This window comes from Triturus cristatus, chromosome 4_2 (assembly GCF_964204655.1).
Source record: "Triturus cristatus chromosome 4_2, aTriCri1.1, whole genome shotgun sequence".
Classification (NCBI taxonomy): domain Eukaryota; kingdom Metazoa; phylum Chordata; class Amphibia; order Caudata; family Salamandridae; genus Triturus; species Triturus cristatus.
In genome coordinates, this window is record NC_140586.1 from 492,528,541 (window position 1) to 492,548,278 (window position 19,738).

General features: G+C 45.3%; 1 protein-coding gene across 2 annotated transcripts in view; it reads right to left on the reverse strand.

Moving 5' to 3' along the window:
• Positions 1-19,738, reverse strand: part of LOC146834595 (calcium-activated chloride channel regulator 1-like) — a 328,733-nt gene that overhangs the window by 256,378 nt on the left and 52,617 nt on the right. For both annotated transcript variants that reach the window (XM_085602048.1, XM_085602049.1), the window contains 2 exons: positions 11,698-11,835; positions 2,319-2,469 (listed from right to left, as the gene is read on the reverse strand). In XM_085602048.1, the coding sequence (XP_085458174.1) occupies positions 2,319-2,469; positions 11,698-11,835 (289 nt within the window). The remainder of the gene's footprint in view (positions 1-2,318; positions 2,470-11,697; positions 11,836-19,738) is intronic.

Genomic DNA, 19,738 nt, shown 5'->3' on the forward strand with positions numbered 1-19,738 from the left:
TTTGCCCTGGTCTTGCATGGTTAGATGCCAGTAGTTGGCACTTTGATGCACTAGTTTCTACTGAAATGTTTAAGAAATCATAACTTTGGTTCCACTGATTGAATTTTTGTTGTTTTTGGTGTCACATAATTTATTAATTTTTACTCAGTTTTTCTAAATTGGTGTTGTGTTTTCACTTTATTACTATTTGAGTGCTGCATAAATGCATAACATAGTGGCTCTAAGTTAAACCTGACTGCTTTTGTGCCAAGCTACCAGAGGATTAAGAACAATCAATCAATCAGGGTAATTGTAAGTGTGCTACTCACCTGTGGGGGTCTCTAGGCGCTGGGGGGGTCCACTGGGTTGCTTAGCCAAAGAGCCAGGTCTTGAGGGTCTTTCTGAAGGTGTTCAGGGAGGGGGCACATCTGAGGTCTGCCAGTAGCTCGTTCCATGTCTTGGCTGCGATGTGGGAGAAGGATCTTCCGCCTGCTCTGGCTCTGTGGATGTGCAGGGTTTCGGCCAGTGCGAGGTTGGAGGAACGGAGGCTTCTTTTGGGTACGTGGAAGTTGACTCTGTCGTTGAGGTATTCGGGTCTGTTGTTGTGTAGTCATTTGTAGGCGTGGGTGAGGATTTTGAAAAGATCAGGTTAATTGACAAGGATTGTGGTGTTGCTTAAGAAGGGTCTTCACTTCCCTCAATCAAAAACCCAATTTTAACAGATGCATTTGACTAAACAGGTGTCACTGATACCACAGGTGTGGATTTGAAAGCCTTTTTGCTTTTTCTTGTTTCTTTTGTCCTTTTTATCACACTCTTTATTGGATGGGTCAGAAGGTTTGTAGGAGCCAGCTACCCCTGCAACACACCCAGTCGGGGCATATTGTAGAGTTTGCAAAGTATAAATTGTCCATATCACATGAAAAGGATGGGTACTTAAAGGTTTACATAAGGGCCTTAAACATCCTACTGCTGAATATTCAGAGGCAATTTGAACTTCAAAGTGAAGGGAACCAATCCTTACAAACCCATATAATGGCCCCCAATCACACAAATAAATCAAATAAAGAGCAAACTAGGTATGTTGACTTCTTTTAATAATCATGTGCCTATGTGCCTTGTGGGGTGACTGGAGTCATCATTAGTGCCACATAGGCTTGACAAAGCTACCAGAAGAGCCACAAAAGCACAACATTTTTAGTACTATGTAGTTTGCATCTTATATGATGTCCTATGGTGTTTGCCAGTCCTGAGCAAAGAGTGCAGTGGTATGATCCATCACTAAAGAGTCAGTAGATAGCCCAAGCCATTTTAGGCTGTGTGAACTTTGGAGTTCCCTCAGGTCATTACCACCTTAATTGCCGCAAATGCTTAAACATTTTACTTACTTGGGTTCTGATGGTAATGAATAGCTCCCTCTATCTCAAAGATACACCCAAGAGACCTATGCTCTTTTTGGACCTTTGTTTTTTCTCTAAGAAAAACATGGCAGGAAAGGATAGGGACCAACTGCTATCACAAGCCAAATACCAATAGGGTGGAATCCATGCTACTGAGGCTTGGGAGAATTGTCAGAGTGTCCACTAAGGATATTATGGACATAAACCTGTACGATAGTCATCTGATGCAATGTAAATAATAATATTTTTTGTTGGCATATCCAAGGTAGACCACCAGGTTAAACATCATGTATCAGATTAAACAACTGAGGATATCAATCCTTTCAACTGAAGAGTCTTGTGATTTCGGAACACATCAAACAGATTCAAGAATAGCTTTTCCTGCAGCTCTGAACCTAAGATATTAAGCCTGTGCTACTTTTATGTCGGATAAGGAGGGAGAGCACACAACAAGCCAACTAGCCATTGTGAATACTGATCACCTTATTTGACCTCAATGAATATAGTCTCCAGTTCCTGATGTATCATCACTTGCTCTCCTGAGCTGCTTAGGATTTACCCCGTGTACAGGTTCCTCTGTAAGGTAGATCTTGCGTCTTTGTCTGGCCAATACAGTTTTTTACTCAGTTTGCAACCTGCGATCTTTTCTTGACTTCCACTATAAATGAACCTTGGTCATTAGTGTCACATTCCCAAATTCCCTCTCCAGAAATGTCATTGAAGTCTACAAGTCCATACCCTGCCCCAAACACCATCAATGAAACGGAAGGTCCATCACCTCTTTACACAATTTCCTTGCCTGTACACAGCAATTTTCATGACTGACCAAAGGCAATCCTAGGACCTCGCTTTATGACATTAATATCCAGTGGCCATACTTCACTTCAGTGTGTGAGGTGCTGTGAGTGTGAAAAGAAGTAGCTGAATACCAGAATTTACCTCGTGATCCATACACAGGGAGCAAACTGTCTTTCAGTAGGAAATTCGGAGTGAAATGTATGTATCGCCCGCGTTCTCCACATCGTCCATATTGCAAAGTGTATGGATCATCTCCATATTTTAGAAAAGGATCGGCTACAATAATGTTTGCCTGCAATTATAAGACATATAAATTGGGCACATTAAGGAAACCAATGCAATACGCAGCTTGTGGGATGAAACATACAACAGAATAGCTCTTATAGATATAATGCAGCTCATACAGTAATATCCCTGGCTAGCAGGATTGGTAGCTCTACCACGTCATGCAGAAAGCAATAGTAAGCTCATACTGTCTGAAACCTCTGCGCAACAGAAACAGGACCTACAAACCATGCAAGCAATTGATAAAACCCTCCAGCCACATTTTCTGACACCAGTTTCACACATCTACAGACCTTTGATTTAAAAGTTCCTACCTGCAAACTATCCACTGTCATAGATGACTTTTACACATTTACCCAACAATAAACCTGGGAACAAACAATTCACACCATATAATGAACACCTTAAATGTATTAATAAAGGCAGTTTCAGATTCGTGTATGTGATGATATTGCAAGGACAACATCCAAAAGAACCAGGGGGCATATTATCAAGGACGGCGTTAAAATGATCGCTGGTTTAGCGGCAGAAAACTGCGCTAAAGCGGCGATAATGGGCTTGCTAATATGCCCTGGAGAATTCCAATAGAAGCCCATGTTCACACCAGAGCATGGACTTCTATTGGAATTCTCTGCGGCATATTATCAAGCCCATTATCGCCGCTTTAGTGGCAGTTTTCTGCTGCTGAACCGGCGATAATTTTTAACGCAGTTCTTGATCATATGCCCCCAAGAGTGCTACAAGGCTGTACTAACAGCACACCGCAGGCAGTGCTGCAAGAGCAATCTAAAGGCAGATTGTGCACTATACAAATGACAATCACATAAAGTGCTAGTGTCATATCCCTGTGAATGTGAGGATACCGGTATACTTTAGATGGAGACAGGTTAGTCAGCGGTACTGGACATTCCACGTATTTCTTTCTTTAGGCATTACTTTTGTTTCACTTATGACATCAAACTCATGAGCATATAAACAACAACACTTTAGGTTTCATGCATATTCACTGAATACCTACATTGTGAAAATGATAATAATAATAATATTAATAATAATAATAAAATACATGAAAGCCTTCTATGCCTGTATAAAAACATGTCTCTGATTTTATGATTAGAGTCGAGTTGTGAGGTCTGCAATCACCTACTACTTAGAAAACAACATAGCTGCTTAGCTGTAATACCTTATTACAGTTGTACAGTTGAAGTGTGATATCATAATGCTCCCCTAAGAAACTCTTAGTTAATACTAAGTGATTACAAATGAGCCATTGTTTCCAACATTGTTTATAATACCCAGCTTCCCAGGAATACCGGGCTGCCTCATATTTCGTTTTTGTTGTAGGATAAAAGAAAGGTCAGGGGGCATCATTAAAGCTGCAATTTAAACAAAATAAGTGTAACTGGATTTTTGTTCTTATAATTTATGTTCCTAACAATGAAGAGTAATCAGCGCAAATTAGATATTTATTATAATTGTGAATGTAATTGCATTTTGATAGTGCTTACTACCCCTGATGATGTGTTGAAGCAATTTTTCGGGTGTAGCACGCTAATCTTGAACAAATAATGGATTAGTGGTGGATTAGTATGAGTAAATACGTTGTTAATTCGAGCTGTGGACGTGTGAGTCCGTTCGTTGGACTTCATAGGATAAGGAAGGAATGCAGGAGGGAAGAGTCTAGAAAGTTATGGCAACATGCCTATTTTGTGGACTGTTTATAGGAAAGAAAGTATCCCTTTGCATGCTACTACACATTCTGAAATAAAGCCCTTTTAATCTGATTTACATAAACTGATTCTAAAAGGTTTTCACATTAACATATTGTTTTTATTGTCCAGGTCTCCAACCTTACTATCATTTTCATATGAAGGCGCAAGACCCTCTTCTTCGAGGGGAAGAAGGAGGGGTTCACTGCCTGCAGGAAAAGGGAGACTTGTTGCTAGTCCACTCTTCGTTAATGCGCTGCTCCCAGAGCAGGTTGGATTTGTTTGTACCTGTTCTGGGAAAGGAGCATGTGTTGAAATAGGGTGCGCTGCCCAAGTGTGAGCCCAGCACACCCAGTTAAAGGTGTTCTATGGCGCAGACCAAGGCAGTGCGCCATATGTGCAACAGGGCCCCCAGCGACCTATTTGTCAGAAGGAACCACATACTTTCAAAAGTATGACTATTGTCAAATATGTGACTAGTTATCACACCTTTCATTTTTATTTATTTTACGTAATGCTTTAATTTAATTTAATTTAATTTAATAGCGATTTCTAAAGCGCCTGGTGACCCAAGGGCATCCCCGCGCTGTGAATTTGCAATCCTGTTAAGGGGAAGGGGGGGGGAGAGGTACTCGTATGGGAACACTATTGAGGGAATAGGTGTGTTTTAAGTTTCTTGCGGAAAGCCAGGTAATTAGGTTCAAGTCTGAGGGTTCGTGGAAGGGCTTTCCATCCAGCAGCCGCCTGTACGGAGAATTGTCGTCCTCCTGTGCGAGTCTTTTTAAATCTAGGTATGCTGGCCAGGTTCTCATTCTGAGATCGTAGAGATCTGGTTGTTCTGTAGGGGGTAATTATTTTTCTGAGAATCTCGGGGCCAGTACCGTTGATCAGCTTATGTGTTGTGCACATCGCTTTGAATTGCACCCTTTGGCGCACAGGGAGCCAGTGCAGAGCTTTGAGGGCCGGCTTGGCGGACACTCTGGAGGGGCGGTTGGTGAGAAGGCGTGCCGCTGCGTTCTGTGTCCGCTGAAGTTTTGTTAGGGTGGCCTCAGGAGCTCCTAGGTAGACCACATTACTATAGTCCAGGCGGGACAGTACCAGTCCCTGGATGAGTAGTTTCCTAGAGTTAGGTGGCAGTAGGGGGAGAATCTTGCGGGTTGTGCGTAGGAGCCCGAAGCAGGTGCCTGAAGTTTTCGCTGCTTGTGTCTTCATAGACAACTCGGGTTCGAGCCACACGCCGAGTGTTTTGATTTCACGCTTTGGTGATGGGATTTCCCCGAATACGTCAGGCCAGAGTGCTGGGGGGATGGTCGTCCATTGTTTCCCTAGGAGCATGACCTCCGTCTTTGACCCATTGAGTTTTAATGATGAATTATTCATCCAGTTATGAATCCCTGTAAGACAATTGGTTAGGTTTTCTGGGTGGTCTATCAGTTGGGACAGGGAGACGACCAGCTGAGTGTCGTCAGCATAACTTACCATTTTTATATTAAATGGTGTCACCACGTCCTCAAGGGGGGCCATATACGCGTTGAAAAGCGTTGGACTCAGGGAGGAGCCCTGAGGGACACCGCTTGTGAGAGGCAGGATGGATGAGTGGTGATTGTTGTCCCATACTTGGAATGTGCGCCCTGTCAGGAATGACTCAATCCAACTGTGTGCCGTCCCGGTTAATCCTGCATCCGCCAGTCTATGAAGAAGGACACGATGGTTGACTGTGTCGAATGCTGCGCTTAGATCCAGGAGGATCACTTGATATTGAATTTTAAAACTTGTCACTCTGTTTAATTTGCATTTTTAAAACAAGGAGCTCACCTGCTTAAGCGCTCACACCACGCGCTGACACAGCCCTCCTTCCTCTTCCCTGAGACAGCGGTCCGCGCTGAGACAGGGAACGCCCAAGGCCTAAGCCACGCCCACTGCGAGGCCACGTCCACCCCCAAGGACTACAAAAACGCTTGATTACGAAGCGCCCTTCATTATTTGTAATTATCCTCTGAGGCGGAAGCCGGAGGACTGTGCTCTTGATATTGAATTTTAAAACTTGTCACTCTGTTTAATTTGCATTTTTAAAACAAGGAGCTCACCTGCTTAAGCGCTCACACCACGCGCTGACACAGCCCTCCTTCCTCTTCCCTGAGACAGCGGTCCGCGCTGAGACAGGGAACGCCCAAGGCCTAAGCCACGCCCACTGCGAGGCCACGCCCACCCCCAAGGACTACAAAAACGCTTGATTACGAAGCGCCCTTCATTATTTGTAATTATCCTCTGAGGCGGAAGCCGGAGGACTGTGCTCTTGATATTGAATTTTAAAACTTGTCACTCTGTTTAATTGCATTTTTAAAACAAGGAGCTCACCTGCTTAAGCGCTCACACCACGCGCTGACACAGCCCTCCTTCCTCTTCCCTGAGACAGCGGTCCGCGCTGAGACAGGGAACGCCCAAGGCCTAAGCCACGCCCACTGCGAGGCCACGCCCACCCCCAAGGACTACAAAAACGCTTGATTACGAAGCGCCCTTCATTATTTGTAATTATCCTCTGAGGCGGAAGCCGGAGGACTGTGCTCTTGATATTGAATTTTAAAACTTGTCACTCTGTTTAATTTGCATTTTTAAAACAAGGAGCTCACCTGCTTAAGCGCTCACACCACGCGCTGACACAGCCCTCCTTCCTCTTCCCTGAGACAGCGGTCCGCGCTGAGACAGGGAACGCCCAAGGCCTAAGCCACGCCCACTGCGAGGCCACGCCCACCCCCAAGGACTACAAAAACGCTTGATTACGAAGCGCCCTTCATTATTTGTAATTATCCTCTGAGGCGGAAGCCGGAGGACTGTGCTCTTGATATTGAATTTTAAAACTTGTCACTCTGTTTAATTTGCATTTTTAAAACAAGGAGCTCACCTGCTTAAGCGCTCACACCACGCGCTGACACAGCCCTCCTTCCTCTTCCCTGAGACAGCGGTCCGCGCTGAGACAGGGAACGCCCAAGGCCTAAGCCACGCCCACTGCGAGGCCACGCCCACCCCCAAGGACTACAAAAACGCTTGATTACGAAGCGCCCTTCATTATTTGTAATTATCCTCTGAGGCGGAAGCCGGAGGACTGTGCTCTTGATATTGAATTTTAAAACTTGTCACTCTGTTTAATTTGCATTTTTAAAACAAGGAGCTCACCTGCTTAAGCGCTCACACCACGCGCTGACACAGCCCTCCTTCCTCTTCCCTGAGACAGCGGTCCGCGCTGAGACAGGGAACGCCCAAGGCCTAAGCCACGCCCACTTCGAGGCCACGCCCACCCCCAAGGACTACAAAAACGCTTGATTACGAAGCGCCCTTCATTATTTGTAATTATCCTCTGAGGCGGAAGCCGGAGGACTGTGCTCTTGATATTGAATTTTAAAACTTGTCACTCTGTTTAATTTGCATTTTTAAAACAAGGAGCTCACCTGCTTAAGCGCTCACACCACGCGCTGACACAGCCCTCCTTCCTCTTCCCTGAGACAGCGGTCCGCGCTGAGACAGGGAACGCCCAAGGCCTAAGCCACGCCCACTGCGAGGCCACGCCCACCCCCAAGGACTACAAAAACGCTTGATTACGAAGCGCCCTTCATTATTTGTAATTATCCTCTGAGGCGGAAGCCGGAGGACTGTGCTCTTGATATTGAATTTTAAAACTTGTCACTCTGTTTAATTTGCATTTTTAAAACAAGGAGCTCACCTGCTTAAGCGCTCACACCACGCGCTGACACAGCCCTCCTTCCTCTTCCCTGAGACAGCGGTCCGCGCTGAGACAGGGAACGCCCAAGGCCTAAGCCACGCCCACTGCGAGGCCACGCCCACCCCCAAGGACTACAAAAACGCTTGATTACGAAGCGCCCTTCATTATTTGTAATTATCCTCTGAGGCGGAAGCCGGAGGACTGTGCTCTTGATATTGAATTTTAAAACTTGTCACTCTGTTTAATTTGCATTTTTAAAACAAAGAGCTCACCTGCTTAAGCGCTCACACCACGCGCTGACACAGCCCTCCTTCCTCTTCCCTGAGACAGCAGTCCGCGCTGAGACAGGGAACGCCCAAGGCCTAAGCCACGCCCACTGCGAGGCCACGCCCACCCCCAAGGACTACAAAAACGCTTGATTACGAAGCGCCCTTCATTATTTGTAATTATCCTCTGAGGCGGAAGCCGGAGGACTGTGCTCTTGATATTGAATTTTAAAACTTGTCACTCTGTTTAATTTGCATTTTTAAAACAAGGAGCTCACCTGCTTAAGCGCTCACACCACGCGCTGACACAGCCCTCCTTCCTCTTCCCTGAGACAGCGGTCCGCGCTGAGACAGGGAACGCCCAAGGCCTAAGCCACGCCCACTGCGAGGCCACGCCCACCCCCAAGGACTACAAAAACGCTTGATTACGAAGCGCCCTTCATTATTTGTAATTATCCTCTGAGGCGGAAGCCGGAGGACTGTGCTCTTGATATTGAATTTTAAAACTTGTCACTCTGTTTAATTTGCATTTTTAAAACAAGGAGCTCACCTGCTTAAGCGCTCACACCACGCGCTGACACAGCCCTCCTTCCTCTTCCCTGAGACAGCGGTCCGCGCTGAGACAGGGAACGCCCAAGGCCTAAGCCACGCCCACTGCGAGGCCACGCCCACCCCCAAGGACTACAAAAACGCTTGATTACGAAGCGCCCTTCATTATTTGTAATTATCCTCTGAGGCGGAAGCCGGAGGACTGTGCTCTTGATATTGAATTTTAAAACTTGTCACTCTGTTTAATTTGCATTTTTAAAACAAGGAGCTTACCTGCTTAAGCGCTCACACCACGCGCTGACACAGCCCTCCTTCCTCTTCCCTGAGAAAGCGGTCCACGCTGAGACAGGGAACGCCCAAGGCCTAAGCCACGCCCACTGCGAGGCCACGACCACCCCCAAGGACTACAAAAACGCTTGATTACGAAGCGCCCTTCATTATTTGTAATTATCCTCTGAGGCGGAAGCCGGAGGACTGTGCTCTTGATATTGAATTTTAAAACTTGTCACTCTGTTTAATTTGCATTTTTAAAACAAGGAGCTCACCTGCTTAAGCGCTCACACCACGCGCTGACACAGCCCTCCTTCCTCTTCCCTGAGACAGCGGTCCGCGCTGAGACAGGGAACGCCCAAGGCCTAAGCCACGCCCACTGCGAGGCCACGCCCACCCCCAAGGACTACAAAAACGCTTGATTACGAAGCGCCCTTCATTATTTGTAATTATCCTCTGAGGCGGAATCCGGAGGACTGTGCTCTTGATATTGAATTTTAAAACTTGTCACTCTGTTTAATTTGCATTTTTAAAACAAGGAGCTCACCTGCTTAAGCGCTCACACCACGCGCTGACACAGCCCTCCTTCCTCTTCCCTGAGACAGCGGTCCGCGCTGAGACAGGGAACGCCCAAGGCCTAAGCCACGCCCACTGCGAGGCCACGCCCAGCCCTAAGGACTACAAATGTGCCGGCCATACCAGCGCAGCGGACGAGCGCAGCGGGAGCGCCGTTTGCGCGCCGAAGTCGCGCCTAAGGCAAGCCCGTCTGCGCCCGTCCGCGCACGACCGGGCCTAGGGCCAGAACCCCTGCCTAAAACATTCTACACTAAAGTAAGCTACTCACGTAGAGAGCTACTAAGTCTCAGACCCTCATCCACTTCCTGCGATTACTTGCATGATCTAAATGGACCTTTCACTCGCTGCCCACTATGTAAGCCAGTCCAGCTCACATTACCTACGAAACCTCACAAGCCCGCCGCCCTCAACCTCGCCTCACTAAACTGTCGCTCACTCCCTAAACACGCGACACAGGTGAACCACCTCATAGAAGACCTGGAGATAGATATCCTTTTTCTCACGGAAACATGGCTTGCCCCACACTCACAATCAGATATGGCACTAGCAACCCCACCGGGATACCTGATTCAGTCCCTCCCCCGCCCTTTAGGAAGAGGCGGTGGTGTCGCCATCATCCACCGAGACTATCTCCACTGTAAAACCAGTGACGCGCAGATTTTGGACTCAGAAAGTCTCCATTTTACCATTAAAATAAACCCAACCAACTCCCTTACGGGAATACTTGTGTACCGCCCTCCTGGCCTCCCAGGTTCCTTCATTGGTTCCCTCCTAGATTCAGTCACAACTCAGGCTCACTCCCTATCAAACTTTATGATAGTAGGTGACCTGAACATCCATCTTGAAGACCCGGCAGACCCTGTAGCTAACGATCTGATCTTAGATCTGGCGACACTTGACATCCGCCTACTCAACTCCGGAGCCACCCATATCAAGGGTCATCTACTGGACCCTGTTTTCACTAGTTCACCATCAATACTACCGAAGGAGGCCCTTCCCCTGCCCTGGACAGACCACTTTTTAGTCTCCTGCCAACTTCCTGGAATTTTCAGGAAACCCCAAACTCCGCCCACCTATAGTAGAGACAGGACCTGGTCTAGACTCCCCACGGAAGAATGGGCCAAAACCCTAGAAAGGACGACCCCGGCACACGCGGAAGACCCGGTTACTGCCGACAAACAATACAGAGAATGGATTACCTCCTCCCTGGACTCAGTACTCCCATTCAGAACTAGGGAAAACAAAAACGGTAAACCTGGGTCAGCCCCATGGTATACTACGGATCTCCGAATACTCCGCAAAAACTGTAAAAAAGCCGAACGGCTTTGGAGAAGAAATTGGCAGCACGCCAATAAAGAGGCATACCAGATCACAGTCAGACATTACAAAGAGGCCATCAGACAAGCCAAAGCCTCACACTATGACACAAGGATACAAGAATCATCCAATTCAGCCAGGGAATCCTTCTTAATTGTAAAGGAACTGCTCAAAGTCCCCATTTCTACCACCTCCACCACCCCTAAAGTTGACCGTAGCAATGAACTAGCTAACTACTTTAACGATAAAATCATAAGAATCCTGGCGTCTCTCCCACCCCCCGACCCCACCAGTCACATGGAAAGCCGATTATCTCTTGACCAGGCCAAAAGCAATCCGCGCCCCGCACTGCCGACATTTCGGCCAGTAACTTGCTTAGAGGTGGAAAGAACACTGATGAAAATGAAAAGCGGTTCACCTCTGGACCCAGCACCGATCAGGTTCCTTAAAACCGTAGCCTCGGTCATCGTGCCCACCGTCACAGAACTTATTAACAGTTCGCTCGCCCACGGATCTGTCCCTGATAGCTGGAAGAGTGCTGCTGTAAAAGCACTTAAAAAAAAACCCCAGCTAGATCCAGCAGACTTGGCGAATTATCGACCAATATCACTGCTCCCGGGTATCAGCAAAGTAGCTGAGAAACTGGTAAATGCTCAATTATCTCAGTTCTTTGAGACTAACAAAATACTCAGGCAATCTCAAACTGGATTTCGCCCGGACCATGGCACAGACACCGCACTCCTCGCCGTCATTGAAGAAGCAAGGCGCATACTAGATTCAGGAGGATCAGTGCTTCTTTATGCAAGTTCTGTTTTAATTTTACCACTCACCTTGTCATACGTCTCATATTTCGGTTTCTGGTAGTTCTCGGTTTTCCAATCAGCTGGTAATAATATCTTTACATTCCTGAAAAAAAATCTTCGTTTTGTGGCATTAAACATGTAAAATGAAGCTTCGGTGACCATATCCTAGAAAGTAATGACAAAAGGAAAATGGATGTCACTCTCAGCAAAGAAAGGACAAGTCTGCATTTTTTTACTAACAATAATGTGGTTTTGTACAGTATCTGACTGGAACAGTAGCCATGAATATGTTGTTTTTTAAATGCCCCCTAACTGTGTGCAATCAAGGTTGATACGTATATTAAAATGTATAATAAATTGGAGTCATTAATGAATGTATTCAAGTATAAAATTGGCTAAAGCATCTGGCTGTTTGTGGGCATTGTTACAAACAAAGGAGGAGTGAGAGGCAGTACAATAAATATCTATCACACAGCCTCTCATTCATGCCATCTACACAAGGTATGATAGACCTGATGATTTGAAATCCATGGAGTGTGTAGGAAATTACCATCTTTTGCATGATGTACCTCTAGGTTTTTGTGCCCTACCTTCTTGGCTGGCTTTAGAACTCTGTGTACTTTACCTCTGCTAGTCAGGAGTATAACACCTGTGGTCCCACTTTAAACATGGTTAGATTGGTGTAGTCCTAATTGACATTATTAACGTTCCTCAAAGTCCCTAGAATACTGTGTAGAAAGTGCATCCAGAGTCAAGAAATTAAATGCAACTTGTAGACCGCAGCACCTCATGTGCCATCCACTACAGTGGCAATTTAAACATGGGTACAGGCCTAACCTTTGTGGCCTGACTGCTGCAGTGTACAAAACTGCAGTGGGACCTGTCAAAATAACCCTTTGCAACAGGTAAACACCTACCTAGCTAATATTATTAAGTGACCCCTATATACGACTTGTAGCCCACAAATCATGCTTGGTATTGTAAGGGTGGGACACTGTAAGACATTGTATTAATATTTGGACAGGATGACTACCTACCTCAGGGAATTATCATAACCCTTGTCAGTGTGAACTCTCAAAGACACTAAATCAACTTCAGCTCAACCCCTGGTAGCCATGGTACAGACCAGACAGGCTTAACTTAAGTTGTGAAGTATTTATGTAGTAGTAAAACAGTAATGAAGTCGAAATGCAACATATATAAAAAAAAAAACTGAACAGGAAATATAGAGTAAAACATAAACAAAATTACACCAAAATGACAAATCGAGAAAAATTTAATAGGGCAAACCGGAGATATGGATTTTTTTAAATTTTAAAGTAGGAGTAGCGCCAAGAAGCACAAAGTGCAAATGATAGTCAATGGTGCTGATGCCCGTTGAGGCTGATTGCTAAGTGTGCCAGGGAAAGTGCGAGAGTAGGCTACGGAATTGCTAATCTTTGAAAGTAAGGGCCTTCTTCTATGTCGTACTTGCCATTACAGCGCTGCCGTGCTGCAGCCTTCTTATGGAAAGTTGAACTGTGTGGTCCAAACTTATTCCAAAGAAAGACATCTTCCGCTGCTTCTCGCATACCTGAGCATTGCAAACAACAAAGGAGACAGACGAAGAACCATCCAATAAGGTAGCTACTGAGGGATCACCACCGGTGGGAGCTATAGCCAACGCCTTAGCCAGCTCTACTCCAAACTTTGCAACTAACTGTGACTCACTGTGGCTTTCTATAGCTCCCCCCAAGTCCTCTGTATGTCCTATTAACAGTAAGATCAAGGAAAGCTGAATGGGACATGGAAAGGGGCAGAATAACGTGCTGCAGAACACCTTGCCACCCACTATTGCACCCTATGGAGGAACAGGATCCCTCTCACGTCCATGATTACTAAACCTGCAATTAGAAGAATGTAACCCAGCATTTACGCGAAATGAAGTCAAAACTCAAGGCTAATAAAGGAGGAACTTTAGACTGCATGCACGGCTCCATTGAAGATTGCTGCACTAAAGACATGCTGCATCAAGACATACATCATTAAAGACTGTACAACTTTAAAAACCATAAGGCTGCATTAAAGACATTTGAGGGCGGATTAAAGGATACATGAAAAACTGCATTGAAGACCAAATTTCGACTGCATTACGACTGCATTAATGACCATATTTTAAACCACATTAAATACCACACTAAAGATTGCTTTGAAGGCTACATTTAAAACACCACATAAGGCACATTAAGAAAGAATGTACAATATCAATAGATCACTATGATCTAAACCATTGACACCACAGCAAGTAAGGGCACAATCATGTAAGCAAGTACAGATACAATCAACAGCTCGGTTATTACAATTTACAATCATTGCAGCAACTGCTTCAAATCAGAGACATGGTCTAAAACATACAATCCAAAATAACAGAGGTGGGAGACAGCCATTACAACGCGGTCATTACCGCGTTTGACCGTTATAGAGAAGCCATTACCACGCACATGCCTTTACCACGCATGTCTTTAGCATGCATGCCTTTACTACGAAGATGCCTTTACCACACATGCCTTTCCAACAATTTCATTCTAAAGGCATGTATGATAAAGGCATATACGTGGTAAAGGTTTTAGAATAGTAAAGGCTTTTGCACGGACTCAACTGGAAAATCAAGGAATGTTGGTGTAACGAGGGACAGCCAACCTCGTTCATGATGGCCACTTTACCACTGGACCAGAAGCCCTTGTAGGAAGCCAATGGGACACATGTCGCGTCCAGAGGGGAACTATGATGGGAATGTCAGTCTTTGTTGCAGATTGCTGAGGTTTTGCTGCTGAACAGTGGGGAAAAATCCAGACGAACAGGCAATGGCTTAACAAAACTTGAGGGGGCCCCCTGCAAAGTACATAGAGGGGGCTCCCCATTCTCCGCATCAGTCAAGAGCTCTCTGGCCAGCGACCCGCCATACTGCAGGGGCTCACCCGAGCCATAAAAAAAGGATTCTGGTTCCTCCATTGGTCACATACGCCCTTTCATTGGGCGATTTACATATATCAGTAAATACTGCTGCTGCGCCCTCCAGCAAAGTTACATAACACTGCCTTCAGCCGGCCACCAAACACATCCTTCTACTTGATGACCCACCTTCAATTGAAAACCGCTCAGTTAACCACCTCCAAACACAGACCACAGCCTTCGTGCCTGCTACTAACGCATCCATTAACTCTACTCTCATCCCTACGTAACCCGCAGTTATGCTCTTCCTCCCGCCTTTAAAACCACCCCTCAGATGTCACTGCGAACCCATGACCGCTGCCCACTGCTCTCCTGTCCACCTGTGGAAATATGGATTTTTATGGTCGGTTATGTCCCCTATCTTGGACCCCAACGGTTTCATGTATAAGTCACAAGTACATGTATGTTCCCTCCAGTTCCAGTTATAAAGACGCAAACACATGTGCGTCCACCGTCAACATGTCCTCTTTCAGATCCGCCATGAATGGGCCGGATATTCTTTTCTTAAGTATGAAAGGCCACCGGCTTTATATGGTTCACTTCCCACATTTCTACAGATTCAGGCGAGTAGGCCCGAATTCTGTCATCAAGCCTTTCCTGCCTTCTGCCTCTGAAAGCTCCAGTCTGAGCCTGCATCTGCGACCATGAACTTTGTCTTACTCCCTGCGCGGCTAACGGTGCCTGATCCGGCCTGTCTGCCTGCCAAAAACTGTATTTCACCTTCAAGATTATCTGCTCTGCTCCGCTCCTCATCCGATGCATTCCTGTCTAGCAGTTTAGGTAAACATTCCTCCAGCTACCGCGCAAAGGGCTAGGCCTCGCTGCCCTCATGCAAGTAATTCATAGCCCTGTTACCATGGAATATTCCTACCCCCTCGCATCTAGTGTAAACACTTAGACGCTTGTACACGCACTAACAGTCAGTATAGTCAGTATAGAATAAGATTCTATCCTAAGAGACCTCTCTTTTTGGATAACACAGTTCTTTAAACATAGGATATTAGATATGATTTGGGATTAGGTTGACATAACCCCAGACTTTTGTCTCCACATGTAGAGCTAAATGTCAAGTCCCATTCTCCTCCTAGTTGTATGTCAACTCACACGTCATGCTGCTGCACGCGCATCTCTGCCAAGTATTTCTGCTGACATTGCGAAATTCTTTCATGGAACCACCCATTTGTGACATCATACCCAATGACATTCTTTAGTTACGCCTAGTTACACCCATTTTAGTTACGCATGTATGCCTTTATCTCTGCTATCAACTGTTACACCTCCTGCATCTGTTTTACTGTAATGCCTTTTCTATAAAAATGATTACCTGTCAATAATGTATTGTTCCTTCCTTCCTGAACTTTCGTAGTGATGGAATAGAAGGCCCATAATTCGAATTATGTTCCTTGTGTTATTGGAATAAAGCCCGTTCCGAACCTCTAATACCACGGATTCTGCCTCTTATTTTATTGAGCTATTCTTATTAATGTTCCGCATCAAATTAAGTTCCGGTAATTAAATTATTTACCACATATATGGCGCCCGAACAGGGACACTTTCTCATCTCACGCGCCGGAGGTGCGTTGCAGACCCGGTCTCCTGTCACAGCTGGACGGACAACAACGCGTACCCACAGGATTTCCTGTATCTCCCTCCTGCCGAGCGGGGGTAACTGAGGCTGCGATCAACACCCAGACGAGGCGGTGAGAAGTGCGAAGTATCCCGACCAGAGCCTAGCTGAGAGAGCAAGATCCGAGGTATACAGAGGCCCACCAGGTTCCGAAGTTCCGAAGTTTCGAGTCCAGTCCAGTCCGGTTCGAGTCCAGTTCAAGTTCAGTTCCGAGGCCTTCCGTTCCGAGCTACCCGGTGAGTACCATTGCCGGGGAGGCGTTCTGACGTGCACATAGGTTGTGCCGGTCAAGACGGGTTTGGGTACACAAATCCGGTCTGCACTGTTTCAGCAGTGTATCTGTACTGTTTAGCAGTATATCTAGTATGTCTAGTATATAATTCAGAATTACCTAGTTAGTGCCGAGTATTATGCTTAGTGACTAGATCCCTAAATGGCCATCATTGTTGTTCATTAAATGTTAAATGTTAAATGTTTTAAATACGTTCTGCATATTGTGGTGAATGACTGTTCATTATTGTGTTTTGTTGTATTAAACGTGTTCAAAATTAGGTATCAGATCAGTTCTCAATATGCCGCTCTTTTCGAAATTAAGACAGATCAAAACTAGAAAAGGGGTACTCGAAGAAGCTGTTCCCATTCCTCCTAGGGACACTCCAGGGTACTTCATGTATCATAAACATGGCCTAGACGCCATATTATTTCTTGATTTATGGGTAGACTACACCAAGGAATTGCCAGAAAGTCAGAGGTGGCCCGCAGCTGGGACCTGGGATGCAGATTGCATCATGAAAGTAGAGGAAGAATTATGGAAAAAGAAAGCTAGACAATCACAGAGAGATGCCATTGAATTATGGCGTAAAGAATCGTATAGACGTACAGAAAAAGCACGTAGACAGGAAGAGAAGAGTAAGGAGAATTCAGATAAAGTCCGAGAAAATCTATTAATTGAAGAAGGTACCCGAGCAAAAGCAGAACAAGTAGACAGACAAAGAAATGCCCTTATGAATGGTATGTATCCTCTTCTGGCCGAAGGGTTACCTAAGGCTACTCTGGAGATACCAAAAGACTTGCCACCTCCGTTGTTTCCGATAAAATCACATCCCAAAGGGCATCCCAGAACCGCAGAAGATGTTTTTCTTTCCTCTTATTTAGACGACGCAGCTCCCGAGTATGCTAATACTGCACCACATAGAACGCCTGCCGAGGGGGTTCAACGCCAAGACCCTCCGTCTGTACCTCCACAACAACAAACTCCGATACAAGTTCCGGCAAGCACATCTGTTTCTACAGCTGTACCCACACCTATGGTTGCTATATCACGTTCAACGAATCCTTTCACATCCAGCACCCCAGGTGGTGCTAAAGGAGGTACAACGAACATTTTTTCCACGCCACCCAGAGTAAATAAACTTTCCTTTCAAGAATTAGCCCACCAACGTACGCCCAAACTAGTAACTCCCGACATGCTTAAGGAACTTCTAGTAGATTGTAGATATGACCCTGTGCCCGGCAAAAAGGATGAAATGCTGCTGGCCTCATTACGTATCCGACGAGCTGCAATATATTTAGGGAGGCTACCAGGAATGACTACACATTTAGAAAATATATATCACTTTGTCCAGTCAGGGCGAGATTCTGAAAGTATTAATAGAGCCATGGAGTACCAGAAAGTGGAGATACAGGGAGAACTGTTACGTTTCCTCATAAATTGTGTGGTCAGAAATCAAGACCGACCAGGGGTAAATCCGGAAGAAATGCAAATTCTTACCACATGGAGTCGGAATATATCGGAGGGGAGACATGATAAACTACTAAGTATAGTAGCTATGTGCCGAAAGATCCGCAAAGAAGTAGAACGAATACACGAAGAAAGATTGGCGGTAGACCAGCCTGAACAAAACGAGGAGGAGGAAGAATTAGAACTGCCCACAGGACAGTTAGAAACCATGGCCTATGTAGGTAGAGGAAGATCTTGTAATAATACTAGATGCTTTACTGATCCGATACGTCCGATACGTCCAGAAAATAACAGAAATTTCCAAACCCCTATAATAAATATAAGGTCCCCCGAACATTCGTTCCAAGCCGCTGACAAATTACTCCGAGAACGAAGGGGTTATCATATACTCGATTCTATGGACGAACAAGAATTAGCCAGGTCAGCCGTTCATTGGGTTGACAGTCCCGGAAAATATAGTGATGATACACTACCACACACGTTTTTGAACCTCACCCCAGATGAACAGCGTTTAGCTGGTATCTACATGATTCAACAACTCCTTATATTATATAAAAGCCAACACTCCGATCCTGGTCCCTTACCTGATATGTTAACCGAATTACTCACGAATAAATGGAGAGGTTCAGGTACTGAGTTAATTAGAGAAATACTAGAATACAGAAAGCAGTACATTCTTTTTGTATGCCCCGAACATGTCTCACTGCCCATCAAGGAAAGAACGACGTATTATATGGATAGACAGAATCCCTTACGCGAAGTGCACCCGATAAAAGGTGATGACAATCAGTTTAAACGTGTGTTTGTATACACACCCATATCTAAAATGGAACTATTAGAAATGAAGAAAGTGGTACCCAGTCATGACAAAGACCCAGCGGGTTTCCACCGTGAAATTAAAGACATGTTGCTCATGGGAGAGTATACCTATCCCGACATTATGAAAATATTAAAGGTATTAATGCCTGCGGGCATTTACGAAAAACTCAAAGAAAAGGATTGGGAGGTGGGAGACCAAAAGATAGATTTGACAGCATTAGAAAACGAAGAAACAGCTCGAGGTCCAGGTTTAGGGCTTGGGGAAAAGACCAAAATACTACCAGGTTTATTAGTACAGGTACTGCCACGTTTATTAACTACGAAAAAGGAAGACTGGGGTGCAATCTCAGCCTGTAAACAAAAGCAAGATGAAGACACTAGTGACTTTTATGCCCGATTCGAAAAATGTTTTGGTATAAATAGTGGAATAAAAGCAAGTAGCGAATCGTATCCACATCTGTTTGTGACAAAATTAGTTGAAAATGCCTTGCCCCAAGTTAAGAATAGAGTATTGAAATTCGAGAGTACCTGGCAAGGTAACACTCCGTCACAAATGTTACAAATGCTACAGTACCATCACAATAGAATTAGAGAGGAACAAGAACATGAACAAAGACGCATGAAAGACACGAAAATGAAAATGCTAGTTTCCCAGACAGTTCCAGCTGACGGTCGTAAAAAGGGTATGACACAGTCCAGTGTTTCAGCAGGTTCTGTAAAAGGGACATGCAACTATTGTAAACAGCCAGGTCATTATGTACACGACTGTCCGGTTTTAAAACATAATATCGCCATAGGTAATACAAAAGAAAGACCACGGCCACTTAGACAGGATCAGAACGAACAAGGAGCCCCGCAGCATGCACAGGCCATGTCAGCTCCGCAACAGT